Genomic DNA, 25,837 nt, shown 5'->3' with positions numbered 1-25,837 from the left:
TGTAAGCACTGCACATATCACTCCCACATATACATGTGCACATAATCAAAAGTAAATCTTTTTTTAGAGTGAAATGATATTCCATTGAGCACTTAGTACACTTCTGTGTTTCAGACAGTTCATCAGTTTAAGATTAGGCATTGAAGGGATACATTTCCTTTTCTGATTATTACTGTCAGAATAAAAGACCTTTTGATGAGAAGCCCCTGGTTCGGAGTCTACTGGGGACAGTGGTTTGTTGGTAAGTTAGAAAGTGTCTTTGCTCCCTGTATTTTGGCCTATGTACCTGTTTGTTGGGCGTTCTTAATAAACCCCAAGCCCGATTTCCTTTCAGTTCTCTTGTCCAGGATCCTTTGGCTCTCATACTTACTTAAATGAATTGTTTATCCATTAGCAGTTCAGCATGGTAGTAAGCCTAAAGAAAGCTGCCACAGAATTTCTCTTTGGGGACGTTTTCTTTGATGTCTTTCTCATATCAATTGCTTAGTTACTGTGTAGATTTATGAATAGCTCTCACTGCAAGTCAGCTTCTGGTTGCTAGTAATTGTTATGGAAGTTAGAGCTGGTGATATTGGACACAGTCAGACCCACAAGAGATGGGAGGGAAGGGGAACGTGTGCTTCGGCTGGTTACCTCGAGACGCCTACCTAGACAATACTGTCGGCGCCCAGTAATGGCCTTTTGCTTAGCCCTGATGCAGAGGCATCTATTTGCATGTGTTCAATTCTCAAAATATTGTTCTAAATCACTTTGTGTTCATTTGACTTATTTGTGTCAAGTTTTAAAAATAATTTTTCTAACCAGTTTAACCCGTCACAGTAAGGTGCAGTTGTCACATTTTATTATGCTGATTTGCCTTCTGTGCCTTTTTTTTAAGAGCACTGAATAAATTAGTAGTTATTAACCATCCAGTATTGCCTCTGATCAGACTGAAGGTTGAAGAGAGGAGTGGGTGTGGATATGTGGGTGTGCAAAGAGCTTGTTCTTCTCTAATGCGGAGTGAAGAGGCTCTGTGACTTCTCATCTCACCTTGGGTAAACCCTCTCTCAGTGTCACAGCTCTGGATTTTGTATTGTGTTTTTCTGTTGAGGACTTAAAACAGCAGACAGTCCACACTGTGAAGTGGTCTGTTTACCAGCTCGAGATACATAACCTGTGGTCATGTCTAAATAACAGAAGAGGTGCCGCTGTGTTTCCCTAAGCTGCGCCCCTTTTCAGAATTGGTTGAGATGTTAGCACAGAAAGCCATCTCATTACTGTAGGGCTTTCCTTCGTGGAGAGGACCCACAGCTAGCTAGTACCTAAAAATAATTTTGTATTGCATTTAGTTCCATGGAATCAAGATGCTGTTTTCTAGGCATCAAGTTGGGATATAATTTTTTAAGTGTTTATGAAGACTTTAATCAAGCCAGGAATGGTGGCACACACCTGTAATCCCAGCACTCGGGAGGCAGAGGCGGCAGGCTCAGCATTCTCAGGTCAGATTTGTCCACACAATGAGGTCAAGGCCCATGTGAGCCCTGTCTCTTAAAAGAAAAGAGAGAGAGACTATAATAGGTTTTGGAAATGAGGTTTCTGTGAAGTCTTGCTAACAAATTTAATGCTGTTCCATTGTAAACAACTGGAACTTCTATGCTGGTTTCTGGCTCCTTTCCTCCTCCATTGGTCTGTCCTGACCCTTCACAGTGTAATGAGGTAAAACTGACCACCCAAGGTTTCTGTTTTCTCAGCCAAGTTCCGCCGCATAACCTTTAACGTTTGCTTAAGCCCCCCGACTTGTGCAGATCTGCTCACGTGAGGTTCCCGTGTGATCTGTGGAGTCTGTGCGGTGAGTGCAGTGCAAAGGCAAAATTTTCTATTAGCTAATAGTTAAAATTTTGCATCAGGCATGGGTTTTGAAGCTGTTTGTGTTTACAGTCACCTATCCGGGGATAATCTAATAACAGTACCATTTGGAAAATCATAAAGACTATGTTTGGGGAGGCAGAGGCTAGCTCAGAGCCATGCCTAGCATGTTCGAGGTCAAAACTGTTTGAAGCCAAAACTGAAGGATTATTGTTATTGGCAAGTTTCACTGCCTTCGTTGGAAAAGAAAGGCTGTGTTGTGTTTCCTTATCCTGAAACCAGTTTTATCAAGTCTAGTAAAATAACAGTATGGTGAAACGTTTGCCCAAATTAGCTCTTTTACCCGGATAGAAGCCTTATAGCCCAGAGACAGCAGTGGCCCTTGAACATGACTGAGACTCATGGGGACTCGTGAGCTCTAGGGTTGTTTCCAGCATGCAGACTTTAAACCAAGAGAGAACTGGTACTGAGGAGCAGTGCATGGCGGTAAAGAGGGAAGGACTTGAAGTCACCTCCTCCAGGCACATGTGGCTGTTGTTAGTTTATCCCCGTCTGCAGGGTTCGTGGTCCTGATGCCCCTTTGAAAGCTGCAGTGGCCTGAGTTTTAATGTGCTGGAAGCTGTTGTTTACAAGCTTTTGGGAGTGGGGACCAGGGATGTTTTTCTTTTCTGTAATTTTTGTTCTTTCTTCATTTGTTTCCTTTTTTGGCTGAAGAATGGGCTACTGCTGCTTGCCTTGTCATCTTTATGTGCTGTTTACACATGGCTTTTACCAAAGAGGCCGTTGCCACATCTGATTTATCTTTTATTGCAAGTGCCCATTTAAAAGTGATTTTGAAAGTGAATGTTGTTGTTTTGTTAATGGCCAGGTTGATGTTCCTACTGGTTATTATACAATCAAGACAAACACTGATATTTATAGTTTCTCAAAATAGGAAAGAGATTATAAATATTTATCATATTAATATATAGTGACATTTGTTGTGTTTTTTAAGCCTTTTCCTGAGGCAGTTAAAGCCATTCTTCCCTGAGACATGAAACTTTGCTATGTTTTTGTTGAAAGAGAAGAATGTAGAAAGAGCACTCGCAGTTAACTGATGTTATCAGGATTGGAGTCTACATCTTTTAGCTTGCATGTTACAAACCATCTGGGAATATTACATTGTTGATGATATATGTGACTGTGATATTTATTGTTTACTTTAGTTAAGGACCAGGAGCTGACCCCTTCTGCTGAGTGTCTTCCTACTGTGCTTAGCAAGATAACCTCGATCCTGCTGCTTCTGTGGCCTTTGCAGTGCAGTGCATTTCTATTGGGTTTGCAAATCAAGGGTAATGTGCTCTTGGGGGGATTTTGTCTGTGTGAACCTTCTACCCCCAATCCTCCTGTCACCTGTCACTCCCCTTTCTTATCAAAACTTGTCTTTTTAGGACTGGGAGATGGCTCAGTAGATGATGCTTGCTGTGCAAGCATGGGACTTGAGTTTGGATTCCCAGTGCCCACAGAACAAGCTGTACATGTCAGTGTACACTTGTAGCCCTGGTGCTTTGGGATAGGCAGAAAAAGGAAGAGGCTGCCACAGCCAGCTCTAAGTTCTGTGAGAGACCCTGCCTCAAAAGATAAGATGGAGAGCAATTGAGCGAGACACTTAAAGTCAGCCTTTGGACTCCATGTGCACACACAGGTCACTGTACCTGCACATGCACATATACACACAAAATTTTAAATTAGTATACAACTTTTTTTTAAAAAGCCTAACAAACCCCTTTCTTCTTAACATAGAGAAACACTGTTTGATGAATTTAGTGTGTCAACAACTTTCCTTGAGATATTTGTGTTTCAACAAGCCACAAGTCATGGCAAACAATATTACAGAGCCAATTGTACCGTTAAGTAGGTACTTCAGGCTGAGCAGTGGTGACGCAAACCTTTTAATCCCAGCACTTGGGAGGCAGAGCCAGGTGGGTCTCTGTAGACCAGCCTGGTCTACAGAGAGAGTTCCAGAACAGCCAAGGCTACACAGAGAAACTCTCCCTTGAAAAACAAAACTAACAAAAGTGGGTACTTAAAAGCCAGCCTTAAGTCTTTTTTTTTTTTTTTTTTTTACATACTATGAAACAAAAATGAAAGCCTTTGGTTGTTTTTTTAATAACCATGGTGGTTACAAGGTGCTAAATCCAAGGCACTCTTGGGGGATATTAACTTCAGAAAGCAAATGTTTGGGTAATTGCAATATAGAAAGATATGCTTTGAGGCTTAGAAGCAGCAAAATTATACTTTAAAGTGGTGGTAGATTTTGTGACTAATCAGTATTATCCTTCTTAATATTGGATACTTATGTAAGAAGTAATCTTTTAAAATAGCCCTTTGAGCCGGGGAGGTAGCTTAGTGGGTAAAGGCCCTCCTGTAAGTGTGAGGACCTGGGCTTGAATCCTCGCAGTAATTTACCCACATAGATAGCTGGGCATGGTGGGAGGAGCATCAGCAGCCCCAGTGCTCCTGCAAGATGGGAGGAGATGGGAGGAGACTCTGCAGAAGTCTGGCATACAGCAGGTCAAAAAGACCCTCTCTCAAATAGCACCTGAGGTCATCCCCTCTCTCTCTCTCTCTCTCTCTCTCTCTCTCTCTCTCTCACACACACACACACACACACACACACACACACACATCCTGTGGAATGCATGCCATGGTATGCATGTGCACTCACACAGACATGTGCACACACATACTGTACACACACACTCAAAATAGCCTGTTCAGTGTTTGTTCAGGAATATTTTTTAAATATAAGCATAGTGTGCCTATTTCCATTCTTCTATCAGAGATTTTTCAAGATTCTAACTGGTGATGTTCTCTAAAACGTACTAAGAATAAGGGCTGGGGATGTAGCTCAGTGGTAGAACATTTGCCTATCATGTACAAAGACCCAGGTTTGATACCCATCACCATAAGTGCGCGCGCACACACACACACACACACACACACACACACACACACACACACACACACACAGAGTATTTGAAAATTTGAAGATATGGTCCTAACAAGTAGAAAGCCTTTAGGGGGAAAAAACTGTTTTTTCTACAAACTATATTAAATTCTCATATTTAACATGCACCATGACTTTTTTGGGGAATATGGGGTGTTGCATTTTTGAGATAGGATCGCATGTATCCCAGGACCTCAAACTCAAAATATGTATGACCTTAAATGCCTGATCTCCTGTGTCTGCTTCAGGACTTTTTTTTTTTTTTTTTTTTTTTTTTTTTTTTCAACTTTTCTTTATTTGCTTTCTGATCACTTTACCATGCCTGAACTCAAATCGCTGCTTGCTCAGTGCTGGATTAAAGCTGCGCAAGCTGCTATTAGCTTTTTAAATGAGATTGAACCTTCAAATGATGTTCCATTTAAACTAAGTATTGTCTAGTAGACTTCCTTTTCATATGTAGACATAGATAGATAGATAGATAGATAGATAGATAGATAGATAGATAGGTAATTTTTTTCTTGAAACGAGATCTCATTATGTAATCCTGGATGGTCTGGAATTCACTCTGTAGACCAGGCTGGCCTTGACTCACTGAGACTTGCCTGTCTGTACCAAGTGCTGGGATTAGAGGTGTGCATCTGGCCCTTATCATGTGCTTGAAGCCAGCTGGATCTTGCCACAGTGCCTTGTACAGGTATCCGGTCTATTATTGTAGCCTGCTTCTTCCTACAAGTCTCCCAGTAGTCCAGATAAGCAACAGACCAACAAACACCTCAGAGTCACATAAAGCCTCAATTTTGCCTTTCACTGTGGATGGTTCAGACACAGCCATATGTCAGATCATATTTCTGGCAAGATCCCTTCATAGTTTCTAGGCTAATTTGGTTTCATGCAGTTGTGCAGTGTTATATAATATAGTAGCTTGTGCTGATGATGGTCATGGCCAAAGGCAACAGCACTGTCAGTTAAGATTCTTCACTGACATTAGATGCCAGATTATGGGTTTCTCTTGTCATAAGACTTTGTATCCCCTGGCCAGTCTTATCTTCTATCTTTTCAAATGTCTTATGTTTAAAAATATAATGTCAGCCACTAAAATAGATCCTTCGATGGGTTCCTTGGGCTGTTGTGATGGTCATTCTTTTGAGCATAGTCAGACATATGCATTGGTCCTATTCAGAAAGCCACTTGGTGCTGTGAGAAGAAGAGGGGCCTCAGAACCACAGCAGAGCTAACTCTAAATAAACCCTAGCTCTAACTTGCTTAAGCTCTCCATTCCTTCATTTATAATACAAGGATAATGATTACCTCAAAGTGAGATAGTAAAGAATTAAATGAGGGACTAGGGAGGTGGTCTAGTTGGTAAAGTACTGCCATGCAAGAGTGAGAAACCACTAGGCGTTGGTGGCGCACACCTTTAATCCCAGCACTTGGGAGGCAGAGGTAGGTGGATCTCTGTGAGTTCAGCCTGGTCTACAGAGTCCAGGAAAGGCACAAAGCTACAAAGAGAAACCCTGTCTCCAAATTACCCTCCCCCCCAAAAAAAGAGTGGGAAACCAAGTAAAAATGCTAGGTGTGGTGGCCTGTGCTTAAAATCCTGGCACTAGAGTGGTGGAGGCAGGGGGATCCCTGGGCTCGCTGACCAGCCAGCCTAGCCTAATCAAGAAGCTCCATCCCAGTGAAAGACCTTTCTATGACTCTTAAAAACCAGGTGGAGCTATGTGTAAATGTGAAAACAGAGACAATTAGGTAGAGTAAATGTTACTGAATGAAAATGGCTTGGGCTAGTGAGGTGGTTCTGGGAATAAAGGAGCTTCCTGCCAAGCCTGACCACCAGAGATCCATCCTGGGACCCACATGGTGGAAGGAAAGAATTGGCTCCCACAAGTAATCCTCTGACTTCCACATGTAGGATATGCATGTGCACATCCATACACTTGTACACAAACACATAAATATATACTAAGTAAAATAAATGTAGTATTAAAGAACGGTAATGAGCGTAGAGAAAGCATGGGAGCTGACTCGGGCTGTGGCCTGGTCTAGACAGTGCTAGTCTTAATCAGCATAGAAACTGATATGAAGGAAGCAGCTGGTTAGAGGGCCAGGCAGTGACAGAGGAAGTTTAATTTGGGGCATGGTACATTCCTCATGCCCAGGAGGATGTCAGGTAAGTAGTTTTCTGTATTGCCCTGAGATCAGACAGTTGACTTGGCCTTCGGGTGCAGTGCATGGTAGGCCAACCCAACTGTTGCTGGTCTTCTATTTATGACAGCTGATGCATGTGAGGTACTCTGAGTGTTTATTGTTGACATTACTTTCTCTACAGCTTGAACCTTTGATCTCTTCCATATTTGCTTTAGGGGAAAATCAATCTGTTTAATTTTACTCAGCAGTACACAATTTAGAGTCAAGGGGCCAGCCTAGAGATGGCTCAGCAGCCAAAAGCACTTGCTGCCAAGCCTAATGACCTGAGTTTAGTTCCCAGGACTGCAGAGTGGAAAGAAAGCCATCACCGCTGCCCGGGGCATACAAAACAAAGCCTCAGAAAGAGGTGCTAGCCTAAGCAGCGTTTAATTAACAAACAACTTCTTGATGGTGGACCGTCACTTATCATTTCTGCAGACTGACACAAAACTGGCTTGCCAAGCACGGTGTTGCATGCCTGTAATGCCAGCACTCAAGAATTAACCACTAATTCAGGGCTTCAGGGCAGCCCCTGTACCCAGTGATGCTGTTTACCAACAGCAACAACAAAGCTGACCCTTGTTCAACTGTCATAGTCAGCCAGCCTTCCAATTGTAGGGAAATTATACAGAGAAGCTTGCTACCGTCTGCATGTGAATGGGCTTGGTCCTTCCCAGAGCTGGGGTGGGTGAACAGCTTGAGAAAGCCCATTTGTCAGCTACTTTTGGTCAACTCTTTAGGGAGGGGGAAAAAAAAAACCCAAAACCTTGTGAGATAAGGATGTTAGAAAGTAGTCCAGTGTGCTCATAGCAATGGCAGATTTGTTCTGTGTTCTCTAGGCCTAGCACATTGTAGCTGCCCTGCTGATTGGTTGATTTACGTGAAGTGGGTTGGTGCCTTAGAATTGCAAAGTGTTTTCATAGGTGTTATTGTATTTGATCTTAAAACCTCTACAAGCCAAGCTAAATGTTAGTCTCATTTTAAATATGAGGAAATTTATATGCTATTAGCCAGAATAGTTGGTGTCTGATCTACAGACAGCTAAATTCTCCAGACTTTCATTTCTCTTGCATGTCCTATATAATACTTATAATCAGCTAATGAAAGATGTCCTCGTCTGATTCAGTGTGTACCTGTTCCAGATGCTCTCTCGTCAGTTGCCTGTTTGAAGATGGCTCAGGAATGAAGTGGATCTAGAGTTCAGGGCCTTAAGAGGGCATTAGTTTATATTCATCACAACATGGGCTGGTTTACAGGAGAAGAGCACAGTGATTTTTAAATATAATTAGATAGACAGATGGTAGACAGGGAGGTAGATAGATGATTGATTGATTGATTGATTGACACTGAAATATGTCAGCTGGTCCAACCTGTGCATTTTCCCCTGGAACACCTTCTTAAAAGATCCCCTTTCTGTTGCTAAATTCCTACATAGCATGTGAAGTGGCAAAATGGTCTTTCTGAGATTTGAGGCCTGGCAAAGAGCATCTCTTCATAGCAGCCAGAGTCAGTGACACTGAAGATTACTAGAAAGTCAAGCTGGCAAGTGAAATGAATGTGTGGTGAGCTTTCAGTTCAGATTAGTTTGTATATGTCAGTGCCCAACTTTTTATGATGGACTGCTTCAGAGCTACAATTTTAAAAACTGATGTAGCAAAAGCTGAATATGTACGTGTGTATGCACATATGCATGTATACATATCCATCTCATGTCCCCATGAGGAGAAACATGTAGCCAGGAGGGAACTCTGTCTCCTGGACTTTTCTCACTCTGTGGCTGGAGTGTTGTGCCATTCATTTGTGAAGAAGCATGTCAGCGGCTGGTCGTTCCCCTTCTTGCTATTGGGCCTGACATCAGGATTGGGACTGAAGCCATCTATGGACTCAAGTCCTGTCTCCCTGCTGACAAGAGTCTGAATTTTAGCTTCCTCTTAGGGGCCAATATGATATATACAGTTTGGAGATATGAGAACTCATCAAGAACATGTTTTGATTAACTCCCAAGTTACATTGTCTTTTGCATAATTGAGGCAGTGAGTAGGAGTGACAGAGTAACTCCTTCAGGTATGAAAGCACATGCTGTATTTGAGGGCTGTTGGCATATGAAGTGCAGAACACTGTGAGGTGCATTGAAGTTGTTATCTTATTAACAGTGGTCCAGAAATAGGACCAAACAAAGTTGAAACTGCTTAAGCTCCCAATACATATGTGAATAGCAGTTCTTTGGACCATCTTTGGAGTTAAGAGTCTTGGTAATAATAGCATGAATATGTTTGAGACTTCTTAAAAGTCATTGCTGATTCTCAGAGTTTCACTCTTATTTCCCCCACTTACTCATAATCTCGCTTTTGTGTGTGTTCATTTATTTGTAGAGTGTAAATGGCATTCGCACAGAGGAGGTGGCTCTCGTGACAAAAGGGCCATCCACCTACCCTGCCTCTGAATGGGAGTGCCCCAAGCAGTCCGTAGTTCCTAGTCAGAGCCTGATGACCTCCCCACCGGCATCTCCACAGAGCGTTGGTTCTGGCTCCCTCTCCATAAACAGCAAGGAGGCGGAAGAGAAGGAGCAGGGGGCAGCTGGCTATCTTGATGCTAATGAGATGCCGGCAGGCTCAAGTGGGGAGTGTTTAGGAGTGGAGGAACAGGCCAGTGCCTCAAGTTTCTCAGTGACTCCAGCTTCCTGCCAGCTACAACATGGTGGAAAAAGGGCAGACAGTAGTGAAGAGCCTGTTGCCTCAGCTGAGACCCCTGAGACCCAGAGCGGATCCTTTCTTGACTCTCGTGTGGGTAACCAGTTCCCCACCCTCATTCGAAGTTTCCAGGTAGTGCCTGAGTTGACGGTGCAGGTCTAAGGACACTCTTTGGGAGAGGGCCGGACCTGGTCTGTGGAGGAGGTGGCAGTGGTGGTGGTAGAGGACATGGCCTCTGCAGTCTCCAGTGTCTGCCGTACAGAGGAACTCACTCGGACTAGACATGTTTTCTCTTCTGACGACTTAACAAAACCCTGAGGAGTAAACTCCAGCTATTTGCTTTCGTGGAGCTGGTGTAAGAATGTTCTTCTTTCCTTTCTCAAGGATGAGCTCTGGCAAGAGATGAATTACAGAGACTCCTGCAGGGAGGAGCCTTCAGGGTTCTGAGACCTTGCTCAGAAATGATCCAGTGCTCCTCACTAACATTTGATTTTTAAATGAAAATGTAGACTGCTATACAGTGCAGCCTACCACTTCCACTGCCCCCGCTCCTGGGATGCCGTGATCATGGGCACTAACTCTACTAAGGTGAATGGCCACTTAACCTTATCACAATCAAATGGTAGTTTTAGGGTGTTTGGGATCCCGGGAAAGGTGAGCAGATAAGCAAGAAGGCCTGTGCCATTCCACTAATGTTCATTCTTTTGGAATTCTGAAATTAATCACCAGGTGGTGGGAGAACTGATTTTTGTTTTCTTTCTGGTTTTCCAAATACTATTTCTTCTCAGTAAATCCAAAGTGAATGTCTGACATTGATTTGAAAGAAGTTAATGAATTCCAAGAAATGTGTTCCAGGGCGTCTGCTGCTCCATATACATTTGTACTTAGTAGGGAAGTGTGCCTGGTTTTCTTAATTATAATGTACAGTCACAAGGACAAATGAAAGGGATTTCTATTTGGCAAATATTGTTCATTCAAATTCTGAAGGTCGGTCTAAAGTGTTTTATATCACCGGACATAAACTGTCTGGTGTTACAATTTTCCATTAAGCTTATGAAAGTAATTATAGTAATGCTGCTTTTTAATACCCTTCTCAAGATGTGACACCTTGTCAGGGCTTCTTGGGAATCGTGTCTTTGGAGAGTGACCCCCAACCTTTGCTTGACTCAAGCTAACGCTTTGATCAGATCAATGTCAGAGGTTCAGCTCCCCAAGGCCTGTGGGAAGGTTTGGCCAACTCTGTTTCTTTGCTGCCCACAGCCTCCTCTGGTAAAGACTCAGACTGTCACCATCTCAGATACTGCCAACGCTGTGAAAAGTGAAATCCCAACCAAAGATGTTCCTATTGTCCACACTGAGACCAAGACCATCACCTATGAGGCTGCCCAGGTAAGATGCTGATGCTCAGAACAAAGACTGGGGCAAAAGACAGCAAATGGTTTCTTCCTTCTGGGTTATGGTCATTTACTGTGCGTGACGTCAGGCTTTCTGGGAGAGGTCTTTGAAGATCACTGACTTAGGACGTCCCAGTGAGCAGGACTGAAGGCTGGGACTCTGGGCAGCTCAGCTGATAGGTGTACTCACCATGCATGAAGAACTGGGTTCGATCCCTGGACCACAGACACCTGGGTCTGCTTTGGGCTGGGAAGATGGTTCAGTTGGTAAAGCACAGCGTCAGGAGCAGGAGGACCTGACTTTAGACCCCAGATTGTTCAGGTGGAAGCCTGCCGCCCACTAGTCTGACCTACACGTCAGTGAAAGCCCTGTTTCAAATGACAGATGAACAGCACCTGAGGAGTGAGACCTGTGGGTGTCCTCTGACTTCTACATGTGTGCAACTGCACCTGCGTGTGTGCACACACACATCTAAAAGTTAGACAGTTAAAACTGGGCATGGCTGGTGCACACCTGTGATGCCGGCACTTTACATGTGGGAACAGAAGGATCATTTGAAGTTATATTGTGTGAGGCCAGCCTGGGCTACATGAGACCCTTTCTCAAAATAATTTATCTTCAAAAGGAAATAAATGCACACTGTCAGGGCTGCGGGTTTTAACTTGGTGGAAGAACATTCTGCTTGGCATGTGTGCAACCCCAGTTCACCCCAACACCAAGAGCAAATGAAATCGCCATAGGTCTGACTCCGTATGTCCGTCCACCCCAGTCATTTGGGAAAGTTACTCTAGTGTGATGAAGAACATGTGTCTTGAGTCAGATAAACCTGAGCACCAGTTCTGCTCCTGTTTCCTGTCTTGGACAAGTCATTAAGCCTTGACCAGCCAGCCCACGATGTTAGTATCTATGTCATGGTATTATGGCGAAGGTTAAAAATTTTTTAAATCTTTGACTTCCTAAGTACAGTGAAACTTCATTGTTTTGCGTAATTTGATTGTGCTAGAGCGGCGTTCTGTTGAATTTTCTCTCTCTCTCTTTAATTAGTCATGAAGGCAAAAAGTTAATCCTCTATAGGATGAGCTCTTAATTCACTTCTACAACATGTTTATTGAGCTTTTATATATTAAGTCAAAGTGATGTAAGGGTAGACAGTCCCCACCCTCCATAGGGAACATTCTAGTAAGGAGAGAAGGGTTGACAATAAGCACAGCAACAGCCAGACACAGTGGCCCACAGGTGGAATCCCCACACTTGAGTTGGAGGCAGGGTGATTGGGAATTTGAGCTCCCTACCTCCAGCCTACCCTGAAAGACCCTGACTAGAAAAATTAACAACAGCCAAAAATGAAAACAGAGGGGAAAATCCACACAAGCATCAGACACCAGCAAGTTCTATACAGAAACTCAGATGGGGTAAATAGGTAATTCAAGGAGCTGGGGTGTGGCTCAGTGGTAGAGCACAGTGCAAAGGGGCAGCTGTGTAGCTCTGGCTGGACACTGAAGATCTTCTCGGTCGGTCTTCCCGTCACCATGAGCTGGAGGATGGTTCACCCTTAGGGAACTTGGAGAGTAGGGTGTGTGCCTTGTAGTCAGACACCACACTGTATGCCCCCAAAGGGGTATTGATAACCTCAGACAAGTCCCTGTCTGTCCGTTCCCTGGCTCTACCCTGGGGATAGGATGATCGGCTACTGCAAGATTTGGAGGAAGTTTAGGTGCGAAGGTGTCTGCCCAGTGCCCGCACCTCTACAGATGGTCAGTGTCTGTGTGCTCCCCCACCTCTGTGCTTTAGAGTGTGGACTTTCATTTGGTGAGGGACAAGTTGCTTTGAGGTTTTCAGTGATAGATGATAAAGTAGCATCATTAAAGCAATGGCCTTTTAAAGAGGATTCCTAAAGCTGCGTGTTGACTGTGTTAAAGTAGGGACAGGCCTGAAGACAAGATTATGACCAGGGCAGATCTGGAGAGATGATTCTAAGAACAGAAGTAAGTGTAGCCTTCAGAAGTGAGAAGAGGAAAGCCTGTCAGTCAAGAGAGACAGAAAAGGGCTATCAAGTGGGCCTTGTCAGGGGAGAGGACCAAGAGGAAGGAAAGAAAAATTGCTTCATGACTGTACACACCATTAGCCTGCGGCTGTGAAAGGGAACGGCTTGCATATTCAGGGGAACGAGTCCTTACATTGTCCCCACCATGGGATGGGAGGGGCTGACTGCCCACCATTGAAACTTCATGCTCAGGTTTTAAAACTTTAAGCATATACATTGAAAATTTACCGCAACCTAGGCTGGAGAGATGGCTCGGTGGTTAAGAGGCCATCTCTCTGGTTCCAGAGGACCCAGGTTCAATTCCCAGCCATGGCTACCTGGATAGCTTGAAGCCAGCCTAAACGACTTGGAACCTGGGAAGTGAATTGAGATTCCACCGCTGGGTACTGACTGTGCCAGATCCCAAATTCTAGTCTTCAAACAGAAGTTTCTTTCCCCTTCTGTGCCATTTGAACACTTATCAGCTACAGAACCTTGGACACATTAGCCCCCCTGGAGTCCACTTTTCCTAACTGCACAGAGAATATAACAGTCTCTACCTCAGGTATTGAGAGACGTTGTGAGGTAACATTTGCACGGTGTGCTTGACACATAGTAGGAGTCAAAAAGTATGTGTCGGGTCTGAATCTTCCGTGGATAGATGGCCTCAGCAGAAGAAGATATTAGTAGGCTAGCGAACACTGCGCTGGTGTGAGGGAGTATGCTCGGGACTCTGGTCTCATGGGCATGTTCCCTTGGGTGCAGAGGAACCCAGCCTCCTTCAGGGATTCTGCTCCTTCCTAATCCTCCTCCCCTCCCCCAGTACCTCAGAGTTTGTTTGTCTGGATTAAATGTGGTCCTGCTTATAAATGAAATAAAGCCCGTCACGGTGTTCCATACCTGCAGGCTCCATTACTCAGGAGCTGAGGCAGGAGAATTGACAGAACCTGTTTATTCTGGTGACTTATATGGAGGAGGAGGAGTGATCTACTGCATGTTTGGTGGAGTACCTTTATGAAAATAGTCCAGGTCTCTGAGCCCCCTAGCACCGGTGCGCAGTGTTTCCAGGCTGCTGTCTAGAAAGCACTCGCCTTAGGTAAACTCCATCTTCATCCAGTTTTCTTCTATCTTGGTCACAGAGGCCTGTGCGGCTCTAACTGCCCAAAATACCTGCTGATAACATTTGTCACTGGCCCCTGTCCACATCTCTTTAGTTTCTTGCTAATGCCATTTCTTGGCTAATCATAATAAGCAGCCTTAGTCCTTGTTTGATTCCTATGTAGATTAGTGGTGTAGCCTGGCATTTAAAGTAATTTAAGTCCCTCCCAACAGGAGGAGCCCTTACAGTAATAGTTTGTTGTCAGAAATACCGCTGAAGCCTATTGTGCATGTGTCCTGCTTTCTCATGAGTGGCCACTTTCTGCTCCATTTGCTCAGTTCCTGGAGGGGGGGGGAACCTGTTCCCTTAGTGGCTAGTGTGGGAGTCTTTGGTCCTTTAAACAGTTTTTCCAGTTTCATTCTGTGATGGAGCTCTCCTGCACCTTGTGTATGTTTGGTCATAGACTTAGTCTTCTAATTGTATTTAGGATGGAAAAAAATTTGATGATTACGGGCTGGAGAGATGGCTCAGAGGTTAAGAGCACTGACTGCTCTTCCAGAGGTCCTGAGTTCAATTCCCAGCAACCACATGGTGGCTCACAACCATCTGTAATGAGATCTGGTGCCCTCTTCTGGCCTGCAGTCATACATGCTGTATACATAATAAATAAACCTTTAAAAAAAAAATTGATGATCACTACAGAATGCTGTGATGTGGATAGTTTGAGTGCTGGAATATTGGTGTGCAATGTAGTAGTTTGGAGGTGTCAGAATCCTTAAGGGCCAGGGCTATTTCTTTCACTGGCTCTGATTCCAGGGCCAAAGTGTCTTTCTTTGGCACTGGTTTCAGAGTCAGGGTGTGTTTCTTTGGTTCTGGTTTCAGTGTTTCTTTCACTGGCTTGGGCCTTGGGGGCAGGGTGGATTTCTTTCTCTAGCTCTGGTTTCCGGGCCAGGATGGGTTTCTTTGGCTGGCCCTTTTACCCTACGCACCTCAGCCTCCAGGAGCCAGTGCCTCTCCTGCCTTGGTTGAGTGTAAAGAGCATGATATCTGGTGAGAACACAGTGACCCCTCGGTGGTTTCAAGTCCAAGTTTTCTCACCAGAGCGTGTGACTAGTTCTGTGCTGTCCTCTCTCTCATCGCTGTCCTGGCACAGCTTTACTCAGGATGCTTTAGTGGCCTTTGTAAACTGGGACGGCGTCCCTGTGCAGCTCTAGTCTTGAAGCTGTGCCACGCTCCTGCCTCTTTCAGACCCACCCCAGTTGCTGAACTACTGTGAGGAATGTGTATTCCTCAGCATCTTAGTGAAATTATAGACCAGGCTGGCCTCAGACTCAATGATCCGCCTGCCTCTGCCTCCCAAGTGCTGGGATCAAAGGCGTGGGCCACCACACCTGTCTTCATTCAACTTTTTGTTTGTTTTGAGACAGAGTCTCACGATCTAACTGGCTGTTCTGAAACTCACTCTGTAGACCAGGCTAGTCTCTGAACTCACAGTGATCCACCTACTTCTGCCTCCTGAGTGCTGGAATTAAAGTTGTGTGCCACTACACCTAGCTTCAGTTTTTATTTTTAATGTGTATGGGTGTTTTGTCTCCATGTGTGTCTGTGTACCACACGTGTGCTGGGTGCCCATGGGGGCCAGAAGAGGTGTTGGATCTCCTGGAATTGGAGTTACAGAGGGTTGTGAACTACCATATAGGTGCTAAGGAAGGATAACCCTATCAAACCTAGGTCCTCTGGAAGAGCAGCCGGAGTCATCTCTCTAGCTCCATTCATCCAACTTGTTAAGAAGGAACCTGTTCCCCGGAGACTGGTTCTGCTTATTAACTGAGAGGTCACCGTAAGGGAAGTAGACATTTGAAGCAGGATATACAGCTGAAGAGCCATGTTGCGCCTGGGGGTCTCATCCCAAGGCCTCCTAGGGGCCTGATGACTTGTGCTTGCTTTTGCAGACTGAGGATAGCAATGGGGACTTAGACCCTGGAGTCTTGCTGACAGCTCAGACCATCACATCTGAGACCACAAGCAGCACAACCACGACGCAGATTACCAAGGTACCAGCTTCCAGTGGCCTGCTGAGCTAGCTACTACACCCTAGACAGAGGGACAACATAAGCAAAGACTCTCCGTGCAGGTGGAAAGACCCGAGACCTTCCCTGGAATACACCTGGGGAAGCCACACACAGTCATTCTCGTTCCACATCTGTCCGTCTTGCTGTGGGTGAAGTCTACATGTCAGCTTGGGATAGGGTATAGTTCAGTGGGCAAGCACCTCCCTACCCTGTGCGGGCTGTGGGTGCCACCTCAACATGCATACACACACAGGCACATGATCAATTTAAAGACAGGGATTGCTGATATGGCACAACCATATTATCTGAGTCAGAAATCAGATCTCTGACCTGATGGATCATTTTGTTGTTGTTGTTGTTGCATCTTGAGGCCATGGGAACCATAGTTTAGAGCTGAAATGCTGAAATCACCAGACCGCTTTATAGGAAACAATGGGGACAAAATATCAAAAATCAAAATTATCCACAGAAAATCAGGCAGTCCATGTTTACTGTAGCACTAGAAGAAATGTCCTTCCTTCCTTCCTTCCTTCCTTCCTTCCTTCCTTCCTTCCTTCCTTCCTTCCTTCCTTCCTTCCTTCCTTCCTTCCTTCCTTCTTTCTTTTTGTTGAGACATCTCACCAAAGATCTCACCCAAACTAGCCTGAAACTCACTGTGTAGCCCAGGCTGACCTGGAACTCACAAGTGCTGTCTCAGACTCAGAGGTGCTGGGATTACTGGTGTGTATCACCATGCCTGACCTGCAGTTTGTTATAGGTAAGAAATTTAGAAAAAAAGCAAGAAAAAATGTTGGCCAGGCTTTATCATAAGACACAGATAACAGTGAGCTGACAGTGAGCCAACTCTTTCGTGTGTCTAAATCTTGGCTTTCCTTATTTGTCCCCTTGAGATTATTTAAGATTCTTTTTTTTTTTTTTTTTTTTTTTTTTTTTTTGTTTTTCGAGACAGGGTTTCTCTGTGTAGCTTTGCGCCTTTCCTGGAACTCACTTGGTAGCCCAGGCTGGCCTTGAACTCACAGAGATCCGCCTGGCTCTGCCTCCCGAGTGCTGGGATTAAAGGCGTGCGCCACCACCGCCCGGCTTAAGATTCTTTTGACATTAATAATGTGAACTGCTTTAAAATAGGAGGTCCCAGTTTGAAGCTGAAAATAATCAAGTAAAAATATAGAAGAACAAAAAGGGACGCCGCTCTTCCTTCTGGGTTTCTGTAGGGAATGATGAGCTGTCTTTTTGTTTGTTCAGTGTACTGGAGTCTAGTGGTCCAAGGTGAGGAGCTGGTCTGGGTAGAACCAGCATCATGGTGCTTAGCCTGGGCTACATTCTCACAATAACAAACCAAGAGACAAAACATTTCGAAGAGAGCTTTTAGAATCTTCTGGGCTGTCTTGCTTTTCTTTCCTGCTGTGGCTGAGGCTTTCACTTCGCCTCTTCCTCTGGTTACAGACTGTAAAAGGTGGCATTTCTGAGACCCGGATTGAGAAGAGAATTGTGATCACAGGAGATGGAGATATTGACCACGATCAGGTGGGAATGCAGCAGTGGTCCTGATGGGCACGGCAGCCTCCTCCAACAGCTGCTTCAGCTCTTGAGAAGAAAAACAAGGGGCTCAAAACATGGCAGCCTGCAGGGCGGGGCTGTTAGTGGGGTAGACAGGAGGTGCGTGGGCATGGTGGCCACACCTCTCGTCCCAGCACTCAGGAGGCTGAGGCAGGAAGTTCACCACAGTGAGACCCTGTGTGTAAGTGTGTGTGTGGAGAAGATGGCGGGTGCATGTGGGCTCCACGTCCGTGGATCCTGAGATGTTATTCCCGGGGTGACAGAGAAACAAAAGAGGAGGTGCCGTCCCTGCCCCGGAGTGGATGGTAGCAGACAGCAGGAGGTGGGTAAGACACCTGGAGACGTGGGGCTCACTGCCCCGGAGTGGATGGTAGCAGACAGCAGGAGGTGGGAAAGGCACCTGGAGACGTGGGGCTCACTGCCCCGGAGCTGTCACCAGCTTGCTTTGTGACCTTGGGTTGATCCCTTTACATTTGATGTTTTCCTCTCCAAAAGAGAGTGGGTTGATCTAGATAATTCCTGGGCCCTTCTGAGTGCTAAAATTCTATGTTTTTATGTTAATTGGGTGCTAATTGTGTGCTACAAGCAATTAGCAAATAATAAGGTCAGAATTAATGTTCCCAATTCTCTGCTGGGTGCTGTTAGTGAGGCTGCCAAGGGGAGGGGTGGGGGGGGGGCTGGTGAAGGGGGCAGGTCTGCAGGGCTGGGACTCACTGCTGTGGGTACTGTGCTCAGGGTCCCAGAAGCCAGGCCCAAGTGGGGCCCTGTAGCCTGGGTGCTGAGCTCAGTGGGTCCTTCCTACTACCAGCCTGCAGCCTGTGGTTTGAAACCAGCTGCATGTTATCTGACAGCAAGAGCTGTGGGGTGGAAGGTGTTTGGTTCCCCAGACAGGCTTCTCTGTGCAGCTTTGGTGCCTGTCCTGGATCTCACTCTGTACCAGGCTGGCCTCGAACTCAGACATCCACCTGGCTCTGCCTCCTGAGTGCTGGGATTAAAGGCGTGCGCCACCAATGCCCGGCTGGTAGAAGGTATTTGAAGTAGCACAAGCCTGAACTCTAACTCTGCCCTGACCTGTTGTGTACACCCCTTAGCAACTTTTGAGCTGGGCCTTTACCCTATAAAATGAAGATCATCATGGGTCAGAGTTGATGTAGTGATACTAGATGACTCCGAGAATGCTCCAGGGACCCTTGTTTCTTCTAGGAACCGAAGGCTCTGGGTGGGAGAAGGTGTGGTGTGCTCTGGGGGTTGGGGGAGGTGCACTTTAGGACGGACTGTTAAGAAAGGTAGCAGAGTCCAGGCTTTCTTAGAGGGAGGTGGAGCCTCCAGGGAGAGGACTTGAGCTGGGCCCAGAGTGTAACAGCTGAGTCAGGGAAGAGCAGGGGCAGCAGAGACAGCAGGTTTTGTGGAGGTCTAGATGCCCCCCTTGACTAGCTGGAGACTGTCCTTAGGATCCATAGGGCAAACAGCTCTAACAGGCTCCCAGGACAGTGGTGTCCCGGTGGCTCAGGCTGGCACCCTGGAACCTAAGGGACTGTGTGACGAAGGAGAGAATCAGACTCACAAGCCGGTTGTCCTCCCAACATCTGTGTGGCCTGCAGCATCCTTGTTTACAGTGGGACTCACAGCAGAACCCTGACTCACTCGATTGTGAAGATTAAGTAAACAAATGGGCTTAGCCAGACCTAGCATGCCATAGGTCAGCCTGCCTGTCTGTCTTCCTGCCTCCTCCCACTTTTGCCAAAGACACCTCTTCCTTTTTAAAACCTGTGTGCTCCCTCACCTTCCTGGCCTGGCCCCTGTTCCCATATTGAACCCGGCCTGTGCTCTATGTTCACCTGAACGAAGCCTCTCACTCCCGAGGTTGCCTGTCTCTCTGAAGAAAACCTCTACCCTTCCCTGCCTTTGTGCTCTGAGTCCAGTAGTCTCCCTCTGCAGGATAGGACTGGGCAAGGTACTGATCCACTTGGGCTGTGCTGTGTGCTGCCCTGGCACTGCCATCATCTCAGAAATGGCCCAGGCTTCCTTCCCCAGCTGGGCTGCTCTTTGACCAGCTCTGCCTGTCTTTCACAGGTCCTTGTACAAGCCATCAAGGAGGCCAAGGAACAGCACCCAGACATGTCAGTGACCAAGGTGGTCGTCCACCAGGAGACCGAGATCTCTGAGGAGTGAGCTCAGGTAGGGGTGTTCCTGATGGGATGGGGGATGCCACCATCTCAGCCAGACAGAGTTCTCAGGAACTCTAGACACTTGGGGAGGCCCTGACCCCAAGAGGTGTCCACACTGGAACTCAGTCAAGTAAGGCAGAGGCTATTGTTAACTGTGTGGCTCCAACCAGAGCAGCCAGGTCATGTGTGTCCTTCTGCCTTAGTGGGGAGGAGGTACCTCAACTTGGGTCTGAACTGTTAGCACCTCTGGAGTCCCCTACACTCAGTTATTCTGCCTTGGCAACACCAGGATCCGTGGGCCAGGACCGGGGAGGGCAAGAGAACAGAGCTGAGAACAGGGCCGGGCTTCGGAAAGAACACGCAGGCGGGGGGGGGGGGGGGGGGGGGGGGGGGGGGGGGCAGGCTAACTATCTGGGCATGCAGAGTGCAGATAAATGAATGCCTGCAGTGAACGCTGGGGACAGCCAGTGCAGCTCACCATGTTACAGCCAGGAGAACCTGGTGGGGGTGCTGGAAGCGTGCTCCTTTGTGGGGGTTCAAACTCACGCTTTTCTTCCCTCTAGGGACTGTTCTGCCCCGTCCTCACCCTTCCCCACCCAGGAGAAGCCAGCATATCATAAAGAAGCCAGCCTGCAGCAGTCAGACTTCAGACTGTTCCACACCACAGAAAACCAACTTGATTTTCTATTTGGGATTTCTATCGAGACTCTTCTAGATGCCACAGATGTTTTCTATATTGTGATACGGAAATTGTCAACTTTTTGGTCTATGAACTGTTTTTAAGACATTTTGGGTTTTTTATGGGGTGGTTGGTAACCCCTCAGCCTTGCCTCTCCTCACTCGTTTCCAGCTCAGACCCTGACAGGATCCACAGACTTCTTCAGAACCCCTCAGAGACCCTGTCAGCTGTAGAGGCCAGAGCCAGCTCAGTGGGACCTCCTGCTCCTCCTCCAGCGTCATACCCTGGATGGCACAGAAACTATGCACCAGTGAATGCCAGGCAGGGCAGATGCCCTGGTCACAGACCCCAGAAACAGGACCTCCCTGTGCAGGGGGTTTGGTGAGGCAGCGACCTCGGCTGAGCACCTGCTGCCCCCTCCCCCACCTTCTGTTTGGAGCTTTAGGTCAGAGACATCAGTTGCTTCAGATAGAGCTCATACTGTGAACGTTTGAATGCATCTGTGGCCTTCACCTCCCCGGCTACCCTCTCCCTCCTCAGAAACCGCTTCCCCCATTGTTCCCAGCTCCCATCTCAGGAGACCGGAACTCACGGAAAAATCAGGCACTTCCAAAAGTGCCAGTGGAACATTTTTTAGTTGCAGTTTGAGGAAGAAAAGTTAATGAGGTTTTAAAAATCAGGTCTTGTTGTTCAGGGGTGCGCCTCACCCAGGGGAGTGGCGCCTTTACCTCAGAAGGACCCTACCAAGAGTGCTTCCAGCCTCAGCCTGGGCCTCCTCTCTACCAGGCATGGTAAGGGGTGTGGCTGAGGGAAGAGGGGACAGGCAGCTGCCTGAGGGTGCTCTCCAGGAGCAAGGGTATGTCTTCCTCCTGGTGGTCATCCCTGGTCAGGGTGGGTGTGAGCCAACTCTGTTCACTCCTCCATTGCCTGAGAAGTCTGTCAGGTTTGGGGGGCTTTGTTTTATTGTGGGTTTTGGATTTGGTTTCCTTTTTCCTTTTTTTCTAAATATTGGTTTTTAAAAGGGAGCCTGATGTCACCAATTGGTGGTGAGAATTTGGGGACTCCCCCTACCCCCCAAACAGGGCCTCTGTAATCCTCCAGCTTACTTCCTACAAACAGATCTGCCTGGAAGCCTCTTAGATTCCTAATTCTAGGCTAGGAATGAACTTCATGAGGGTTGACAGCGGGTCCCCGGCAGCAGCGGCCAAAGGCCAGTGAGCATGTGTAACATCAGGAGCCTCCTGGCCGAGTGCTCTTCACACAAACTCAGCGACTTTGAACTGGTTTTGAGTGTGCATTTTCTTTTAGCTCCCATGAGACTGTTACCAACGGCAGCTTGCCCTAAGGAGGGCCAGGCTTGGGTTCCACAGACTGAGGGCTTGAGCCAGAGGAGGCTGTGCTAGGGAGTGGGGTTAGCAAGGACAACAGCTGAGACCCAGGAGGAGGAAGAGGGGGCCGCCTGCCCATTCAGCACTGTGCTCTGTGCTATCCCCATCAGGATCTCAGACCTGAGTTCCTGACCTCTGCTCCTCTCTGCTGCCTTTGTCTGGAAATTGGGCCAGAATTCTGACATCCCTCCAGGCCTCCCCCTCCCTCTTTTGCTGGTTCTGGCAACATATCTGGGAGATGGTAATTGTTTGGATTTTTTTTCCTTTCTTTCTTTCTGCAGTTGGTGTGAAGAACAGACTCTGTCCAGGTAGACGTAGTGATGGGGGGAGGGGAGTTCCATCTCCAGGGTCAGGGACTTGGCAGGAATTTTCCTAAAGTGACTCAGGCACACCACAGTAACAAACCCAACTGCAGTTTTATTTTTACTTCAGAAGTAGATTTCCTTCAAACCACATGAGATCTCTGCCACCCACCCACAAAGCAAGCCCTATATTCCTAAGCTGAGGGCCCAAGGAGGCTAACTCCAGGGACCCTCCTCCAGGCCAGCAATGTATTCTGGGGGTCGCTGAGCAGCTGGGGTTGGGGAGCCGGTGGCCCACATTGAGAAATGGAGCTGGAGTTTCGGCCTAGCCAGCATCCCCACTGCTCATGAGAAATAGAAGCCCCTGGTTGGTTGTTTTTACAAATCTCTCTCAGATCTATTATTTTGATGACAAAAATGAAGGAGCTTTGTAAATTTTTTAAAAATTATGAATCATATCAAGTAGTTGTTTACATTTGACAAAACATGGCAGCAGAGTCCAACTGAAAAACCCTTAGGTGAGTTAGGCAGTAAATCAGGCCTGCTGTCTGCACCCTTCATAGTGACAGATGTGGCTGTCGTGTTTTAGGTTGAGTGTTTGGTCTTGCTTCTTGTATGGCATTTTTCAATAAACATAAAAAAAAATAAAACAAAAAGACCTGACTGTGAGGACTGATCTACTTTAAAATTTCTCTTCCAACAAAAGCATGGGAAAAAATTAAACCTTCACCCTGGGCAGGGGAGATGAGAAGGGAAGCCGCTGTGTACAATAAGCTGCCCGCACTGGCCCGAGTGCATGCAGCTCCGGAATGTGGAACTGCTGAGAACTGGCGGGTGCCTTCTGCCAACTTGGGAGAGGCGTTGCGACAAAAGTGAGACGGACCTGTCTCCAGGAGAGCCGTCTGACCCCAGGAGCAGGGCACTGGCAGTAGTTAGCCCCGCCGGGACAGCCCACGTGGCTGCAGGAAGAATGGGTTTGAAGTGGCGGCAGTTAGAGGTGCAGTCACTGCCCCGGACAGCTGCGGAGGGTCTGCGTTCCACCTCATTGCCCACCTTCCCCGGGAGGTCCCACGTCCATCTCCACTGCCACCTTGGAGGGAGCCTGTCCCAGCCTGAGACATCCCAACCTACCACTGTTGAGTTTGCCAAGGTACCGGTGCATCTCTGGATGCTCTTGGCCTAGCCTGCAGCCTCTCGGGTACCTGTGCCGGGCTAAGGCCACAGGGGCTGAAGAAATTCCTGAGGCTGAATCATGCTGGTGTCCACATTAACACATGCCCCTGCGGCTTGCCCGGTGCAGCTGGCACTGCTCTAACATGCAGGTCAGGAGCCTGAGCGGCTGCTGTCACCTCGGCATCCATCCTAGCCTCAGAGGTGACTGAAACAGCTAGTGGACACTGGACTTCTGGTGTCCTGGTCCCATGGTCCACGCTGGTAGCCTCACAGCAGGTTATCCCTTGCACCTCAGACCCTGGCCCCCAAGTCCCCTCCTAATTTGGCATAGCCACCCAAGCTGAGTCTGTCAAGCCGTGGCCAGCTTCGGTGGGCACAGTCCCGAGCTGCTGGAGTCCCCAGGAGGAGCTCCCCCAGACCCAGGTCCAGAGACTTGGAGTGCTCAATGCAGGAACCAGAGGGCTGCACCGTGATGATCACGTGGCCAGTCTGAGTCCGAGGACCCCAAGGTGGCGGCAGCCCCGGGCCCTTCAACGGGTAGCTATGGAGCAGCGCGGGCAACACCGAGCGAGGATTGGCAGGCTCGGACCGCAGGCTGCGCACCGACGGGACGGGCGAGGGACCCCGCCTCGGGGCCAGGTCCCAGGTCTCAGGCTCTGCGACGGTGCCGGGGGACCCATGCGCCGGACTGGGCAGCAGCGCATCCCAGCCAGAGCCGTCGGGCGGCCGCAGCGCCTGCGCCCTCAGCACGCCCCGGCGGAGCCGCCGCGTCTCCAGGTCCCGGTTCTCGTAGAGCAGCGTGTTGGCGCAGATGAACACGAACAGGCCGACGCCCATGATCACCGGCCCCAGTAGCCGCAGGCGCTCGTGTGGCCCGTGCGCGCGGCCGGTCCTCGGGGCGTGGGAGGCGCGGCCCGGCCAGTAGCCGGCCACGGCGATGCCCATGCCCACCAGCACCACGAGCGCGCCCAGCGCCGCGAACGCCCCCGACGGCGAGCGCAGCCGCAGCCGTGCCCGCACCCGCAGCGGCTCTGGCGGGGAGCGCGGCCGCCGGCGCCGGCCCAGGCGGCGGCCCAGACGCGAGACGCGGCCCTCGGGGCTCCTGCGCGCGCCGCCGTCTCCGGGGCTCCCGGCCGTCATCGCGCGGTCGTCCGGGCGCACTGCGGGGCCAAGCAGAGAGGCAGACACTGACCCGACGGGCCGGGCTCCGGGGGAGGGACGCGCGGGGCCGCCTCGGCCGGCCGCTTGGAGATCCCTGGCGGCCACCCCCGGATTTTCCCGCGGCCGCAAGCCTGGGAGCCGCCCCCGCTCGGGTTTTCCGCAGCGGAGCTGGGAGCCAGCGTTGGCCGGGCCCGCGGGCGGGCGGGCGGAGCGCAGGGAGGGGGCTGCGGGGCTCGGGTGCAGCCGGGGCTGCGGGGCTCCTGCAGCCTGCGCGCGCTCCGCCCGCCCGCGCGGGTACCCCCTCCCCCCGAAACCGCGGCCGGGGTAAGTACCTCCCGGGCTCGACCCCACCCCCGCACGTGGCCGCCCCGAAGTAACCAGGGGAGGGGGCGCTCGGACCGCCCTGGGTCTGCAGGTCGCGCGCGCGCCCCCCACCTCCCCCCCTATTGCGCTTTACATACCGCAGCGAGGGCCGCCGGGGGTGTCTCTGACTCCGGCTTCTCCTTGCTCGCCCCCTCCTTGCAGACTTCCTCAGCCAGCACTGGAGCTGCAGCAGGAGAGACTTGAGCTAGACTCTGGGAAGACCGCTCTGGCCGAGACCAGCCAGTCAGAGCAGAGGAGGCAGCGGCGGACTTTGTCCAGGATTCTTTTCCACTCCTCCAGAAGAGGCCTCCCCCTCCCCCCACGGCCGGACTAGGACCGGGGCTGGAGGCAGGGGACTGCCAGTGCCGGACGCAGGTCCTCGCCGGACGGACTGTCCTCCCGGATCTCTCGTCGACCCAGGCAAGGCTGTTCCCAGATTGCGGTGTTTCCGATTCGGGCTCCCGGGGATGAATCATCCCCCTTTCCCGCCGCCTGGCCTCTTTTCCAGCCTCCTCCGCCCGAGGCCTCCGTGGGCCGCGTCCGGGCCGGAGCAGCACCGCCCCGGGGTCGGGGCCGCACGCTGGAGCCGCTCCAGGAGGCCGCTCGCCGTGGCCGGGGCACCGGGAGACCGCGGGGACCGGGGACCGGGCGTCCGCTCTCGGCCGGAGGCGGCCCCGGGGTCCCGGAGAGAAGCGGCCTAGCCCGGGCCTAGCACGGATCGACCCCCGCCTGGGGCCCCGCAGGCC

The 25,837-nt window shown here is 49.1% G+C and overlaps 2 protein-coding genes across 24 annotated transcripts in view; one reads left to right on the top strand and one right to left on the bottom strand.

Moving 5' to 3' along the window:
• Positions 1–23,038, top strand: part of Epb41 (erythrocyte membrane protein band 4.1) — a 160,506-nt gene extending 137,468 nt beyond the window's left edge. For 11 of the 23 annotated variants that reach the window (XM_037203000.1, XM_037202994.1, XM_037202997.1 and 8 more), the window contains 5 exons: positions 10,972–11,100; positions 16,181–16,282; positions 17,744–17,824; positions 19,931–20,035; positions 20,589–23,038. In XM_037203000.1, the coding sequence (XP_037058895.1) occupies positions 10,972–11,100; positions 16,181–16,282; positions 17,744–17,824; positions 19,931–20,029 (411 nt within the window). In that variant the 3' untranslated portion in view covers positions 20,030–20,035; positions 20,589–23,038. Of the gene's footprint in view, positions 1–9,393; positions 9,844–10,971; positions 11,101–16,180; positions 16,283–17,743; positions 17,825–19,930; positions 20,036–20,588 lie in introns of all 23 variants that reach the window. The other 12 variants (XM_037202985.1, XM_037202991.1, XM_037202987.1 and 9 more) reach the window with 5 other exon arrangements.
• On the bottom strand, positions 22,490–25,275 carry Tmem200b (transmembrane protein 200B). The gene is made up of 2 exons (XM_028887630.2): positions 25,190–25,275; positions 22,490–24,727 (listed from the first exon to the last, which is right to left on the bottom strand). Exon 2 carries the CDS (start codon positions 24,705–24,707, stop codon positions 23,859–23,861), a length of 849 nt encoding a protein of 282 aa, XP_028743463.1. The 5' UTR covers positions 24,708–24,727; positions 25,190–25,275; the 3' UTR covers positions 22,490–23,858.
• Between the last annotated feature and the right edge of the window lie 562 nt (positions 25,276–25,837).

The sequence above is a fragment of the Peromyscus leucopus genome, chromosome 2 (genome assembly GCF_004664715.2).
Source record: "Peromyscus leucopus breed LL Stock chromosome 2, UCI_PerLeu_2.1, whole genome shotgun sequence".
Lineage (NCBI taxonomy): Eukaryota > Metazoa > Chordata > Mammalia > Rodentia > Cricetidae > Peromyscus > Peromyscus leucopus.
The sequence above is the reverse complement of the archived record's forward strand: the minus strand, read 5'-3'. Positions and strand labels throughout refer to the sequence as shown.

Excerpts from the sequence above, each read along its gene's own strand:
- Tmem200b (XM_028887630.2), bottom strand. The coding sequence starts at position 24,707 with ATGACGGCCGGGAGCCCCGGAGACGGCGGCGCGCGCAGGAGCCCCGAG.